General features: G+C 49.0%; 2 protein-coding genes across 4 annotated transcripts in view; one reads left to right on the forward strand and one right to left on the reverse strand.

Annotated features, from left to right (window-relative positions):
- The first annotated feature begins 6 nt into the window (after positions 1–6).
- LOC125291555 (WD repeat, SAM and U-box domain-containing protein 1-like) lies at positions 7–10,702 on the forward strand. Of its 3 annotated transcripts, none has more exons than XM_048238342.1 (9): positions 7–349; positions 2,782–2,875; positions 3,451–3,484; positions 3,714–3,754; positions 3,913–4,028; positions 5,202–5,228; positions 7,131–7,316; positions 9,497–9,631; positions 9,984–10,702. In XM_048238342.1, exons 1-9 carry the CDS (start codon positions 220–222, stop codon positions 10,133–10,135), a joined length of 915 nt encoding a protein of 304 aa, XP_048094299.1. In that variant the 5' UTR covers positions 7–219; the 3' UTR covers positions 10,136–10,702. The 3 variants fall into 3 exon arrangements, with proteins under 3 accessions (XP_048094299.1, XP_048094300.1, XP_048094301.1); XM_048238343.1 differs by having other exon boundaries at positions 7–346; XM_048238344.1 differs by lacking the exon at positions 7–349 and adding an exon at positions 1,131–2,626.
- A 491-nt stretch (positions 10,703–11,193) lies between these two features.
- Positions 11,194–13,836, reverse strand: part of tanc1b (tetratricopeptide repeat, ankyrin repeat and coiled-coil containing 1b) — a 121,276-nt gene continuing 118,633 nt past the window's right edge. Inside the window, 1 exon segment of the mRNA XM_048238346.1 lies at positions 11,194–13,789. Within this exon segment, the coding sequence (XP_048094303.1) occupies positions 12,439–13,789 (1,351 nt within the window). The 3' untranslated portion in view covers positions 11,194–12,438.

Consider the following 13,836-nt stretch of genomic DNA (forward strand, 5'->3'; position numbering starts at 1 on the left):
TAGTCTTTTTTAATTAGGCCTACTGAATGCTTTTTGTAACGCCCTGTTTTCTTTGTATGATCAGAGGTACAGTAGGCCTACATCATTCTTCAGTTTTCATTTGCTACCAATAAAGGCTATGAGTATACCCATTGTAATTCACACACACACACACACTGCAGGACAGGTGAGGTCACTGAGGCCACTGTGCTGGCCTGCTCCTTCACTCCTTGTGGCCAGATGTTTGTGACCGGATGCACCGGTGGAGACCTGAAGATCTGGGACTTGGACCTGGTCCAGCTTCATGCCCAGAAGGTCGCACACGACCTGGGAGTCAGCTGCTGCCAGTGTGACCCCATCGCTCACGTTGGTAAAGGCAGTGCAATGCAGGCATTCTGTTCCCTTATCTAATGTTTCTGACTTAAAACAGTCTGATGTTGTAGCTAATTCATCAAAGGGCACACACAGTACACAAATGAAATGAGCTGTTGATGTGGTGCTTAAGTTGCTCCCTTTCCTATTAACTGTTGCCAGAACATTGCGTATAATTATACTAAGTTGAGGATAAGAACCACTGAGGATCAGCTTTGGTCTTAATACTCAACAGCTTGGCAAACTGTGTAATTTGGATATTACACAGGCTTTTAGTCCCTTTTAAACACAACACGCACAAGTGCTGCATGCAAAAAAACGATGCTGTTACATAGCAATCCACAATCCAGTTATACAGTAATTAAATACTTTTTCTATGTTGTCATATTTATACAGAAGGAACACTCCCTTAGCAACTGTGAGCTTGCAGTGTTTTTGGAAACTACTACCAAAGGAACCACTAAATTACTTTATAGAGCCCCACAATTCCAAAACATGCATCTTATTTTTATTATTCTTATTTGTTTTTTTAATATTATTTATCCAAGGTGACATCTATTCTTTTTGGTGAAAGTCTAACCTAAGCCCACAGTCAGTAGAGAATCATCCCAAGAAGGCACTTTATATCAGCATCATGTTTCCTGTGCTCGGTGTTATATTTTTATAGCTGATAAAGCATTCTCTCAACACGGAGAACATTATTGCTTATGCTGCCATTTCCTCTCTCCCAGAGTGCCTTGGCTAGTTCCTCTGAAAAATGTGATTAGAATGCATTAAATGCAACAGTGTTATATATCCCTTAAAACTCTTTTTCCGAGTCATCTGACTCTGCAGTGCAGTGCACACGCTCAGATGAATTTGGCCAGACACCCACTCAACCCCCCACTACAGTCCGTCCTCTCCATCCTGTACATGTATAAGCAGGGGGCTCTTAGAGTGCTCACTGTAGTGTGTGATGAAAGGATCTGTCTGCTGAAAGCTCCTTTGAGTGTTGTATGATTATTTTGTTGGCTGTGTTTATTTCTCAGCTGGCCTTTTTTATTTCTCGCTTTTCTTTTTTATTTATTGGGTCTAGGAAGAAAATAAGTTGCACCTTCTCCTGTTTTAATCTCTAGTGTTGATAGAATGTGTTTATAAATCAAGCGCAATGGAACCTGGGGATGAATGGAGATTGATGCACGACAGTGGTGATGCACTGTGTGTGTGTGTGTGTAAAAGATAGAGAGATTTTGTGCATGCACTGTACATCCAGGTCAGTGACTAACCTGTCTCTGTTGCTGTGGAAACGGCCAGTGTCTGGGGGAGATGTGCGTTCAGTGTCATGTCTCGCTGGGACAGGCATGAAGCCTTTGTGCTGAGAGAAATGAGACAGACAGACAGAGAGGGTGTGTGTGAGTGTGTGTGTCTGTGTGTGTGTGTGTGCACATGCACACTCTCGCCACTCATACGTGGCTCGACAGGCACTGGTCACATACTCAACAGGCAGTCATAAACAGACAGATTTTTCTGTGTCCGCAGGACGAGGTGACACTGAAAAGTGCACTGTTGTATTTTGATGCTCATAATTCCCAGTCCACTCAGACCACATCTAAACAAACTGATGCAGCTGATGTAGGCTTTAGGAGCTGTGTTTGGCACCAGTAGATGTACTGTAGTGTGGCAGTACAGTTCCATACGGTTCTTCTGTTCCACACTGGGGTTCTCCATCTGCTCCAACAGAGACCAACGAGAGATACAGTAGCTAGGGTATCAGTATTTTAGAATTTAGAATCATCCAGTCCAACTAATCCCAGGAAACGTAATTAGGTATTGCATTTCAGCTTTGGACAAAATTAAGAATAATTGTTTCAATGCAAATAGCTACTACAGCACTAGAATAACATACTGGCTGTGTGGTAATGGGGTAAAAAGAATGAGTTTAGTTTTTAGTTGTAGAAATAATAAAACAGATGAAAAATGTTAACAAGCCATTGTTGGGGATAAGAATGCGCAGATGCAATGCCTTAGAGGGGGCTGCTCCAAAATCTACAGTAGACCGTGTCCAGTAAAGGCCCTGTCTTCTTCTGTGCAAGGGTCATCCAAGAATTATTGGTTTAAGTTGAAGATGAAAAGAACAACCGCAAAGCTGAGCAATTCCCAACAGCATTAAGGGGCACAGCCATGGCACACCATAATGAAATCTTCAAATCAATTCTGAGGGCCAATTATGTGAGCCAGCGAAAGACAGCCAGGACGTCAAATGTGCAGCCGTTGTTGTAGTACGCAGCATGCAGAGGTGACTTGAGTGTTGTGTGATGTATTGCCAGGACTAGTCCAGCAGTATTTGCCAAGGCAAACAGGACACACAGATGCACATAGCTTATTGATGTTTGTGTGTGTGTATGTGTGTGTGTGTGTGTGTGTGTGTATGTGTTGACTATTGATCTACAGGCTGTCGTATGCAGCTGCTGCACTCTCTGACAGCCCAATCTGGACCTGTGCTGTCCTGTGCCTTTTCCAGTGATGGACAGCTGGTTGCATCCGGGTAAGCACACACACAAACACACACACAAACACGCAAACACACACACACACACACACTCTCTCTCTCTCTCTCTCTCTACTGTCCAAAATAGTGTGGTCTCCAGCCAATAGGAGCGGTCTGAATTCCCTGCATTATCGCTCATTACCTTTCCATTAAAGCGAATCACCAGGAAGGTCACGGAGCCACAGCTGAGAGAGTTAACAGGAAGTCTGTCAAGCGGTATTTCGAGTGGCCCAGCTGTTAACCTGGCGCTCTCCTGCGCCTGCTACTCTCCCGTTCCACCACTAGGGGGATCTGTCTTGTCACAATCCGTTTCAACCACGACATGATTTAAGGCGCCGATGGGCATGTGATGGTTGTGTAGCTCAGTTACACCTTGTAGGAGAGATGGTATTAGTCTCTCGTCCAAAAGAACAGGTGTCTTCCTCCATTTTGACAGGGCCTATCAGCAGCTGTCCATCTTGTAAATGATGGTGATCATAGAGCCCATTTGTTTCTTTTTCCCTCGTGCACGTGCTGAGGAAATCTGTCCTTGGTGACTGTAATCATGTCTCCTTTTTGTTTTTTCCCTCCAGATCTGTGGATAAAACGCTGGCCGTGTACGATGCCGTGAGTAAATGATGCATGAAGTGTTGTTAAATGCCTTTTCTAGTAAGGGTCAGTATTGCTTACAGTCACAATCACCTACGCATAACATATGCGCAAACACACACACACACACCTACACACACATACTTCCTCACCAACACACTGGCTCACAGCTCATGGCTTGTTTTGACCACAGAGGCATTCCTCACATACCCTTAAAGTAAATGTTTGTTTTTTCACACCCTCGCAGATTCGGGGAGTGCTGCTTCACACGTTGAACCAGCACGAAAGGTAACACAGTGAACCTCTCCTCCAACTCCCCTGTTGCAAACAGCTTCTCTCACAGTTTATCCCTGGATTACTCTCTCACTCTCACTCTCTCTCTCTCTCTCTCTCTCTCTCTATCCCTCCTCTCTCTCTCCCTGCGGTGTGATGTGACCGTCCTCCAGGTACGTGACCTCCTGTGCGTTCTCGCCTTCGCTCCCCTACCTCGCCTCGGGCTCCATGGACAAGACGGTGATCGTGTGGCGGCTGGGGGACGGCGACGAGAGCGGACGGCACGACGGTGGGTGTCGCGCTGCAATCCATCACGGCGCCTTAAAGACTGATGACTTGTCATAGCCAACCCACCACTGCCCACCACTAACACCCCCACACACACACACACACACACACATACCCACCACTCCCCCACACACACACACACACACACACACATACCCACCACTACCCCCCCCCACACACACACACACACACACACACACACATACCCACCACTACCCCCCACACACACACACACACATACCCACCACTCCCCCCACACACACACACACACACATACCCACCACTCCCCCCACACACACACATACCCACCACTACCCCCCACCCCCACACACACACACCCACCACTACCCCCACACACACACACACACACACACACATACCCACCACTACCCCCCCACACACATACACACATACCCACCACTACCCCCCACACACACACACACCACTACTCCCCCACCCCCACACACTCTGCTGCTGCTGCTGGACTCCAAACTCCCTGCAGTGTTGTGTGTGTGGTCCCCAGTGAGCGCTAATGCCCCTGTGAGCATCCCATCAGTCAGACAGTCTCATTATGAGTGTGGGCGCCGCCTGCATACTAATGAGGGAGGGAGATGGGGGAGGAGAGAGAAGGAGAGAGAAAGAGATAAAGTGTATGTGGAGAGAAAGAGAAGAGAGAGGGAAAGAGAGAGAGAGGGAGAGAGATGGAGAGAGAACGCAGACCAAGGCTAGACTCATTAATTGGGAATGATGGGGTCTTCTCCGACCCAGCGTAGCCGTAGCCACGCTCACTTGAACTCTTCTCTCCCCCATGTCTCATTGGCCCTCTCTCTCCCTCGCTGCCTCCAGCGGTCTGTGACTGACCCACACTGGCCCAGAGGCAGCAGGCACCAGACACAAACAGGAGCTAGTGCTGGACAGTAGTTCTGTATCAGTTTAGTTACAGTAGGAGCATTTTCTTCCTCAGGAAAACACACACTTTCAATATCCCCAAAAATGTCTGTTTAGAGCAGTCCAATATCTAGATATTCAAGCTCGTTTTTTCATTTTCCTATAATTAAAATAAACATTTACATGCTTGCTGTGCTATTGTGTGTTTGATGACATTTTGACAGCTGTTTCATTTCTGATGCATCATTTCACCTTAAATGTGCTTTTATTTCTCTTCCCTCTCTAGCTGAAGCCGCAGCTGCTGTTTGTCCAGGTAAGAGTGCTGCACGGGGCACATTGAGCTGTGACTGTGACTGTGACACATCTCCCCTCCTGCACGTGCTCTCTTTAACCAGCCTGCCAGTGAGGCGAGCAGGTGCTGCAGTGGCAGATATCTGTCATCCACAGAACAGGCAAAGGCCATCATTAGATGAGGAGTTAAGAGGGCAGTTAAAAGAAATGATGATGACGCGTAGAGTGCGCTAAGATGATGATGAGGCTCGTCTTGGAGAGAGAGAGGAGGTGTGTTGTGTGTTGTGTGTGTTTGTGTGTGTGTGTTTGTGTGTGTGTGTGTGTTTGTGTTTGTGTGTGTGTGTGTTTGTGTGTGTGTTTGTGTAGGGGCAGGGGGAGGCTGGTCCAGGACAGTGATGCTCGCTCTGGCATAGACTTGCATCCGCTGCTTCAGGCCAACACTGTCTGCACTACAGCCCAGCTCTAGGCTGTAGAGATGTTTACATAACCCCCCTTCCCTGAGTTACTGCCTGCTCATTATACCCCAACACACACACACACACACACACACACACACACACACACACACACACACACACACACACATAACCACATACACACTCAAACACACACACACACACTCCTCTGGTCTGCTCTATCAGAATGTGGGAGGAAGGGAGACATTTCATACACGCACACTTGATAAGATGACACTCGGCTCTGAATGATTTAATGGCTCTCCTTGATGGAGGAGTAAAGAACGAGCCTCATCCTTTCCCTTAAGTGTGTTTTCACGGAATCCGCTAAACATCACTCTCATGTCAGCGCCAGCACCTGTGTAAGATTGGTCAGAGGGCTGGGGAAAAAGAAACCAAGGCGCTTGGCAGAGGAAGCGGAGCTTGTAACGGAATGAGAGAGAGAGAGAGAGAGAGAGAGAGAGAGAGAGAGGGAGGGAGAGGAGGGGAAGAAAAGGGAGGAGGAGGAGAGCAAGAGCGATAGCATACGGCGCTGGGAAAGCAAACAAGCGGCCGGTTTAATGAGAAGTACCTCTAAGACAGCCGCCACCGCGCAATCAGTCAGCTGCCTAATGACAGACGGCGGTGGAGGTGCAAGGAGCAGCAGGGACGTCATTAGGCCAGAACACACACACACACACACACACACACACACACACACACACACACAGACAGACAGACAGCCCACCGGGGGGTGAAGTGTGGGGGTTATATCTCGGTAGAGGGGTGAAAAATGAGCGGCCACTCCAGCCAAAGTCGTGTGAAGGTCGGCCGGGCTCCGGCGCTCAGGAGGAGGAGCTGGTTCCTGCCGAGGCCAGAGAAGCGTGGAGGAGGTGGAGGACTGAGGGTTTGGCAAGGGCTGGAGCGGAGGGAGGGAGGGAGGGAGGGAGGGAGGGAGAGAGGGATGGGGAGGAGAGGCAGGGGTTGATAAATATGCACAGGACACGCAAATGAAATTGAGGAGCAGATTAGAAGGGAGGGGGGCATGGGAAACCAGTGGAGGGTCCTTTCATTTCTGTAAAGGAGATTGTGTGTGGTATCAGAGCAGAGGACAAATCTGTGTATATTTGGAGAAGTGTGTGTGTGTGTGTGTGTGGTAGAATTGTTTGCATGGGGGGAGGGGTGGAATGTAGAGGAAGGATTTTTGCAGGAATCTGATAAGTCTCATTGGAACAGGATGTCTCAAGGGTTTTTGAGGTGTGTGTGTGTGTGTATATGTTTGTGTGTGTGTGTGTGTGTGTGTGTGTGTGTGTGTGTATGTGTATGTTTGTGTGTGTTTGTGTGTGTGTGTGTGTGTGTGTGTGTGTGTGTGTGTGTGTGTGTGTGTGTGTGTGTGTATGTGTATGTGTGTGTGTGTGTGTGTGTGTGTGTGTAGTAGAGGTAGTGGAGGGAGCTAATGGGGAGGCCCTTCCTGTTTTTGTGCTCGGCAGGAAGGAAGCGTGCGGCCATGGGTCACTCCAGGCTGCTGGTGAGAGACTGGACTGAGGAGCACGTGGGTGCCTGGCTGGCCGAGGAGGGAATGGACGAGCTGGTCAGCGCCTTCAAGAGCCACAACATCGACGGCCCCGAGCTCCTGAGCCTCACCAAAGACACCCTGGCCAAAGAGCTGCACATCGGTGAGCTGAGAGCACTGCTGTTCTTGTGTGGTCCAAGACCTTGTGCTGTTCATTCTATTGTGATGTGGCCTTGTGCTGTTCACTCTATTGTGATGTGGCCTTGTGCTGTTCACTCTATTGTGATGTGGCCTTGAGTTGTTCACTCTATTGTGATGTGGCCTTGTGCTGTTCACTTTGTGATGTGGCCTTGTGCTGTTCACTTTGTGATGTGGCCTTGTGCTGTTCACTCGATGCTGGCTTAATTAGACTCGTGTTCAGCATGGAGGCCAAGTACAGAACTATGTATGTAATATGAGTCACCTAGCTCTTCTGAAACTCATTCCGAAACACATCCGTCAAAGTGTAGTACATCAAGTTTTACATCTAGATTAAAGTTTTACATCTAGTGTTATATGTTTGCCAGTCAGTTTGCCAAGGACAGATTGCATAATTGATCAAGTGTTAGCGGGGAGGGTTTGATTTAGTGATCCAATAGACCATGGTGGTGGAGAGAGTGCGGTGTTCTTGTACTCTGTGGCAGCACGGTATTTTTCAGCTTCTCTGTAGCAGATACTCTTTTATAAATCAGCTTACAAGTTGTGTTTCTTGTCAGCAGCAGCTACCTATCAATCCTCGGTGGAGACCTCTCGTGCGCTCATATCAAATAAATAAGATTCTGGCGGTGCGCCAGCATGAAATATTCATAAATACATGAGGGAGAGTGGGAGAGGAACGAAATACATGCGTTGTCATTCACCAGCTCTGGGGGGGAAGCCGTGCTAGGAGTTCTAAATGCACCGCATGGAATTATGGTAAAGCGCAGACCTTGAATTTCCCCTGGGGATCAATAAAGTATCTATCTATCTATCTATCTATCTACTAGCATCAGCACCATTGCCGATACAGGGTTTTCAGCGGAGTAGTGTCAGAATTAATGTTTCACTGGTAAATGGATTGATGAGAGTGACCTTTTCATGAGATGGAGCCTAGGTAAGGCCCACAGGGTGCAATGATGGATTAGTTGGTGGCATTATTAGCATTATTAGCGACAAAGGTGGCCAGATGGGTTGATTGAAGGGAGGCCCCACAGACTGTTTTATCTGTCACTGCCGCGTCAGGGAAGTTGTTAGCCTTTGCCCCTCTGGTCACCGTTGTTTGGATTTTTGATTATGCCATTTTAGCCCTGCAACACTGCATCACCCAGTCTCACACACACACACACACACACACAAACCCCCCCCACAGCGGCCACAGCGCCTCAGGGGACTTGCAGGCATTTGCTAATTAATTAAATTTAGCGAGACGCTGAAGTCATCATAACCTGGTGCCATCTACGTGATGCGTTTACCAGTGCTGCTGTCTCTTCCAGGCTCTCTTGCGTTCTCTCATCAGAGTGTGTGGGTGCATGTGTGTGAGTTGAGTGGACGTTGCCAGTTGAATACTGATGAGGTCCTCATGGCGGCCCTAATAAAAGAGCTCAGAGAGGGAAAGTGCTGTGATTGAAAAGATCATTCAGCTGTTTGCGCAGCTCAACCTCCGTCCTTGATAACCAAGCAGACCCCCCACAAAAAGGGTGGTCAAATGAGCCCCGTCCAGCTCAGCGGCTGCCCGGGGAGAGGACCTAAGGGAAGCCACCTGCCAGGACAAATTATCTGAAAGAGCCAGACACCAAGCTTTACATTTATCTGGCTCCATCACTGCCGCTCCCACCCGCTATGAGGTGCATGATGTCACCACCCACCGGTGTCATCCAGAAGCTGCCATTATTTGCACACTGGGGGCCCTTTAACTCCCCCTCTCTCATTTTAGAAAAATAGACTCTTCCCTACGCCTGGTTGAAATATTTACTCCATTGTGTTTGCCATTGAGTCGGTGATGGTATTAACTGGGTTGCGGCTGCCTTGCGTGCTCATTCTAGTTTTATATGAAAATGGCCTTCTCCTGCGAGGCCATTTTGTCCTCCCATGGAAACTCTATGAGGGAGGCCCCATTAGATGGTTATTGCAGGCGCGGAGGGAAATCCTCTGGGGTGACATTCGATTGTGCGAGCGTGTGAATCATCCCGACGCCGGCCGCCTGTGAGAATGAATGTGTTCCGATGAGAACCGCTAGACAAGTGCACTGCGGAGTTGCGCCACTTTGTGTGTGTGCCTGGCGAAATGAGTGTGACCATTTTTCTGTGTTCCCTCTTTATCCTCAAGGTTCGCTGGGGCTCCGTGGGAAGGTTCTGCGTAAGATTGAGGAGCTGAGGCCGTCGCTGGATGGTTCGGCGGCTCCAGACGAGTTCCTGTGTCCCATTACCCAAGAGGTCCTTAAGGACCCTGTCATCGCCGCAGGTGAGCTAGTGAGAGCCGACGACCCACAGACAAAACGGCACCTGCAGAAGTATTGAATAGAATATTTCAGTTTGTCCTGAGATTTTACAACTCAGAACCATTTTGGTGCACCTGCACAATTCTATTATAACACATTGCCCAACCCAAGGAAGGCAACAGAGGACTTGACAGGCTGCAGGAACAAGGAGCTTAATACTTCACTCTACTGCTAAGGGGTAGATGAAGGCCCTTGGTTTATTACTTAGAGCCCAAAACTACACAATTGAGTATTTGGCCCGTTACAGCCGATGGAGATAGAGTGTAGATCAGTGGTGAAGTTCAGTGGTTTAATGTGTGTATGCTGCCCGGACAGATGGCTTCTCCTACGAGCGTGAGGCTATCGAGAGATGGATCGGCACCAAGAACCGCACCAGCCCCATGACCAACCTGCCCCTGCCCACCACCATGCTTACGCCAAACCGGATGCTGAAGATGGCCATTAACCGCTGGAGGGCCTCCCAGTGATGGAGAAAGAATCCTTCTGATGATCCTGAACCTGATGAAGCAGTAATCCACTAGTTCAAGTGACGGAAGAAAAACAACATGACTGCTCTTGACTGACGCAATTGCAAAATATGCTGTTGTGCAATGATCGTCATTTCCAGATGAGGTTGTTTTTGGCTCTATTCTATTCATTTTAAACTGAACAGAATGTGTCATCAAGAAGATGCATGGTACTTACAGTAAAACCCTGTTGCTTGGTCACATGGGGTGAGGAAACAACATTACAATGATGATAACCCACTGGGTTGGAGAATGAAAGAACTATAATTATATAATCATAAAATGCTTTTAAGGCCCATTTCCCAGAGACACGTAGATCTAAAATGTACAGTTATGCACTTTTTAAAGATGTATTTTGAATGTGAACCAATCAAATGAACAAGCTGTAGTTTTACCACTAACTACGTACAACTGACATCATCTGACCCTACACCCGCCATGTACCTCAATTGGCTTTGCATCATTGTAGCTGGGGCTGTAAATGGCAATGAATGAATAAACGGCAATAAATAAAGATTAGATTTTAAAGAGTGGAGTTTATTTCCCCCCCATGGTGAGTATGGCAGTAATGCACCATTACAGTATGTGATTACAGATAATAACAGCTCACAATACTGGAAACATGGCAACAATTGCAAGTAACATACATATTAAAATAGAACCAATGCCCTCAACCCAATATCTTTTTTTTGTAATTATCGTTTTTTTAAATTCTTTATTATAAACTGCAACTGTGGCATGCACTTTAAACCAAAAGTTCTCAATTAGAGCTTATTGTAAAATGTCTTAGTAGCTGTGCAAAAATAACTATATAAAATATATTGCTTTTACAATTACCAAGCCATAGGCGCTGTAAATAAATTAACCTAGACAGCAACAACAAGCAGATACAGAGAGGAACCAATTCTGGGGATTTTGGGAACATTATAGGGCAGATTTATATAATGTACAAACATACAAACAAGTACATTATTTTTTTGTAACCTCAAATGACATTTTGATTGCCCCCCTCCCTCCCGCCCCAAAAAAGTTAAAATAGAACTCAAAATACACATAATTTGAACAAGTCAATTACACAGACACAGACCTTCACTTTAAAGAAGGGCAACAAATACATTATCGCTCAGCTATGTACACAGGAGTGAGGATGCACACCCTCTTACAAAACACAGGAATGCCCATCTCGTAAAGCCACTACTGTCCACCTATGCATTGGTGTCCTTCAACAACAGCACCACTAACAGAGCGCAAACACACACACACACACACACACACATACACACGGGCCAATCCCCACACCTGAATTCTATCTGTACATGTAGTGTAAGCACTGGAAAAGGCTTATGTTCACTAGTAAAGTGCCATCACTGTTTGGTGGGGGGGATACGGCCCCACGTCTGTGCTTAGGCAACAGGCTTGCCCTGTTCCCCTCTCTTCATCACCCCTCTCCCCAACACTTGAGCACTGTATAGACCTCTGAGGACCAACTACAAAAGGAGGCCATAGTTTAAGTCCATGGATGGAGTTCTGTGTCCAAGCAATTTTCATGATGGGAAAAGAACATCAGGGGTTTTGAATGATCACACCTACCAAGCTCTGGTGCTAGGCGCACTCTGAAAATGCTCCTGTTTTGCCCAAGATCCTTTCGTTATTTGGCACTACACGAGAGCTAACTGATAGTATATTTCTCTCATTGAGAAAATCCCACAGACACAGAAATCCATTATAGATTACTAAATGACCACATCCTCAGAGGTCTATTTGACACAGTTTATGACCGAGGTTGCACCACTTTTAAAAAAAAAAAAAAAAAAAAAAAAAAAAACTTGCTAAGAGTACATGACAGCACATTTGAGCGTTTCCAAGTCAAATGTCTCCAGCTTGGCTGAATCAGAGGGAAAAAAAAAACTTGCTAAGAGTACATGACAGCACATTTGAGCGTTTCCAAGTCAAATGTCTCCAGCTTGGCTGAATCAGAGGGAGCTTTTAGTCCTGTAACAGAAGCTGCTGGCTGACGATGAGTGCAGATTGAGTCCAAAATAGCAGTTAAAAAGAGCTGTCTCTGGTCCACATAATTAAACAAGAAAGCTCAACGCCGAAAACCAAAGGGATATTCAAGGCAGATGGCAAAATAAAAACAAAAAACAGCAACAAATGAGTATGAGAATGAAACCTAAACAAATCAAACTGAGCCCATGACATGGTTCTGTACTTGTGAGATTTAGAGAGATATACTCTTCCAGTGGGTGAGCAAAAGAACACCTCTATACATTGGACTCTATAAATGATCGCTTTGGTTTCATCGAGGCTACATGAATGGCGGGATTATCTCGGGCTAAGCCTGGCTGCTTGGGTTTGCCGTCCAGGTAGGAGTGTGGCAGCGCCATGGCTGGCTTCGACTCCTTGTAACAGGTGGCCACTTGGCAGAACTTCTCGGCGAACTCCTTGGCGTGCATGCCGTTGTGCAGGCCAACGGAGGAGGAGGTGGAGGTGGAGGTGGAGATGGCGGAGGACAGGCCCTGAGACGGAGCTTTCAGCTGCTCGTGGTGGTATGCGCTCGCCGGCTTGCTGTAGGGCAGCTCGCAGGGGACAGCCTGGAGTCCCAGGGCCGCCATGCTGTGGCTGACCAGCCCCTCCGAGGAGTGGCTCTGCCAGCCGCGGCTCGGGGGAGGGTGGCCCGGGTGCTGCTGCAGTTGCTGCTGCAGTTGTTGCTGTTGCTGCAGCTGTTGCTGAAAGCGGGCAGTCTTGTCCATGATGCCCATGAAGGGCCTGGGTTTGTAGTCGGAGCCTGTGGGCACCGGCTTGGTCTTGTCGGACGAGGAGGCGGCGGTGGTCTTGGAGCGCACGTCAGGGCCCTGGAGCTTGCCGCTGTCCGAGAGGCTGCTGCTGGACGCCAGGCTGCTGGTGGAGCTGGACACGCGCATGTTGCCCGCCTGAGAGCCGCCGCTGGTGGACGTCGATGTGGCAGCGCTGCCGGACGGGTCCCTCGGCAGATCTTGGGGCAAACCGCCAGGGCCTCCCGGTGCCCCCGAGGCCAGCGCGTCCAGCGAGGAGGCCGAGTGCGCCGAGAGCCGCTCCGGAGCCTTGGCCGAGCCGGGCCCGTAGAGCTGGGACGGCGACAGAGCCTCAGAGTCACAGTGGTGGGTCGGAGCGGCCAGGGAGAGCCGCTCGGCGAAGCCCGGCGCCGGCTCATCGATGGGGGGCAACAGCGGGCTAATGTCGATGCCCGGTCCGGCTTTGAGCGTGCTGGACATGTGTCGGCTGGGCAGGGGGCTGGAGGGAGCGTACTGGGACTGGGATCGAGCCGCCGGCCGGCCGCCTGCCTGGAGGGAGTTCATGTGCTGGTTGGTCTTGACGATCTGCGCTTGCTTGGTGGGCTGCATGAGGGGCCCCGGCTGGGCCATGGAGTCGCGGGTCGGCGGGTACTTGTGTGCCGGCCTGCCCATGGGGGGCGAGCCAGCCCGCGCCTCCGCCAGCGTCCGGTTGGTTGTAGGGCGCCGCGCCCAGGCCTCGCCCGCTTTGTCCCGCTTCGCGGGTTCTCGTTGCCGTCCCTCGCGCTGAACGACGCTCCGTGGTGGTGGTGGTGTCCGTCCAGCGTGCGGCCGAGGCTGTGGTCTGCCGCGTCGTCTTCGCCGCCGCCGTCGTCTCCGCCGCCGCCGCCG

This window comes from Alosa alosa, chromosome 3, assembly GCF_017589495.1.
Source record: "Alosa alosa isolate M-15738 ecotype Scorff River chromosome 3, AALO_Geno_1.1, whole genome shotgun sequence".
Classification (NCBI taxonomy): Eukaryota; Metazoa; Chordata; class Actinopteri; order Clupeiformes; family Clupeidae; genus Alosa; species Alosa alosa.

Coding starts and splice junctions, on each gene's coding strand:
- LOC125291555 (XM_048238342.1), top strand. CDS start 220: ATGTTTGTGACCGGATGCACCGGTGGAGACCTGAAGATCTGGGACTTG. Junction 4,029..5,201: donor CGAGAGCGGACGGCACGACG/GTGGGTGTCGCG, acceptor TTCCCTCTCTAG/CTGAAGCCGCAGCTGCTGTT. Junction 5,229..7,130: donor CGCAGCTGCTGTTTGTCCAG/GTAAGAGTGCTG, acceptor TGTGCTCGGCAG/GAAGGAAGCGTGCGGCCATG.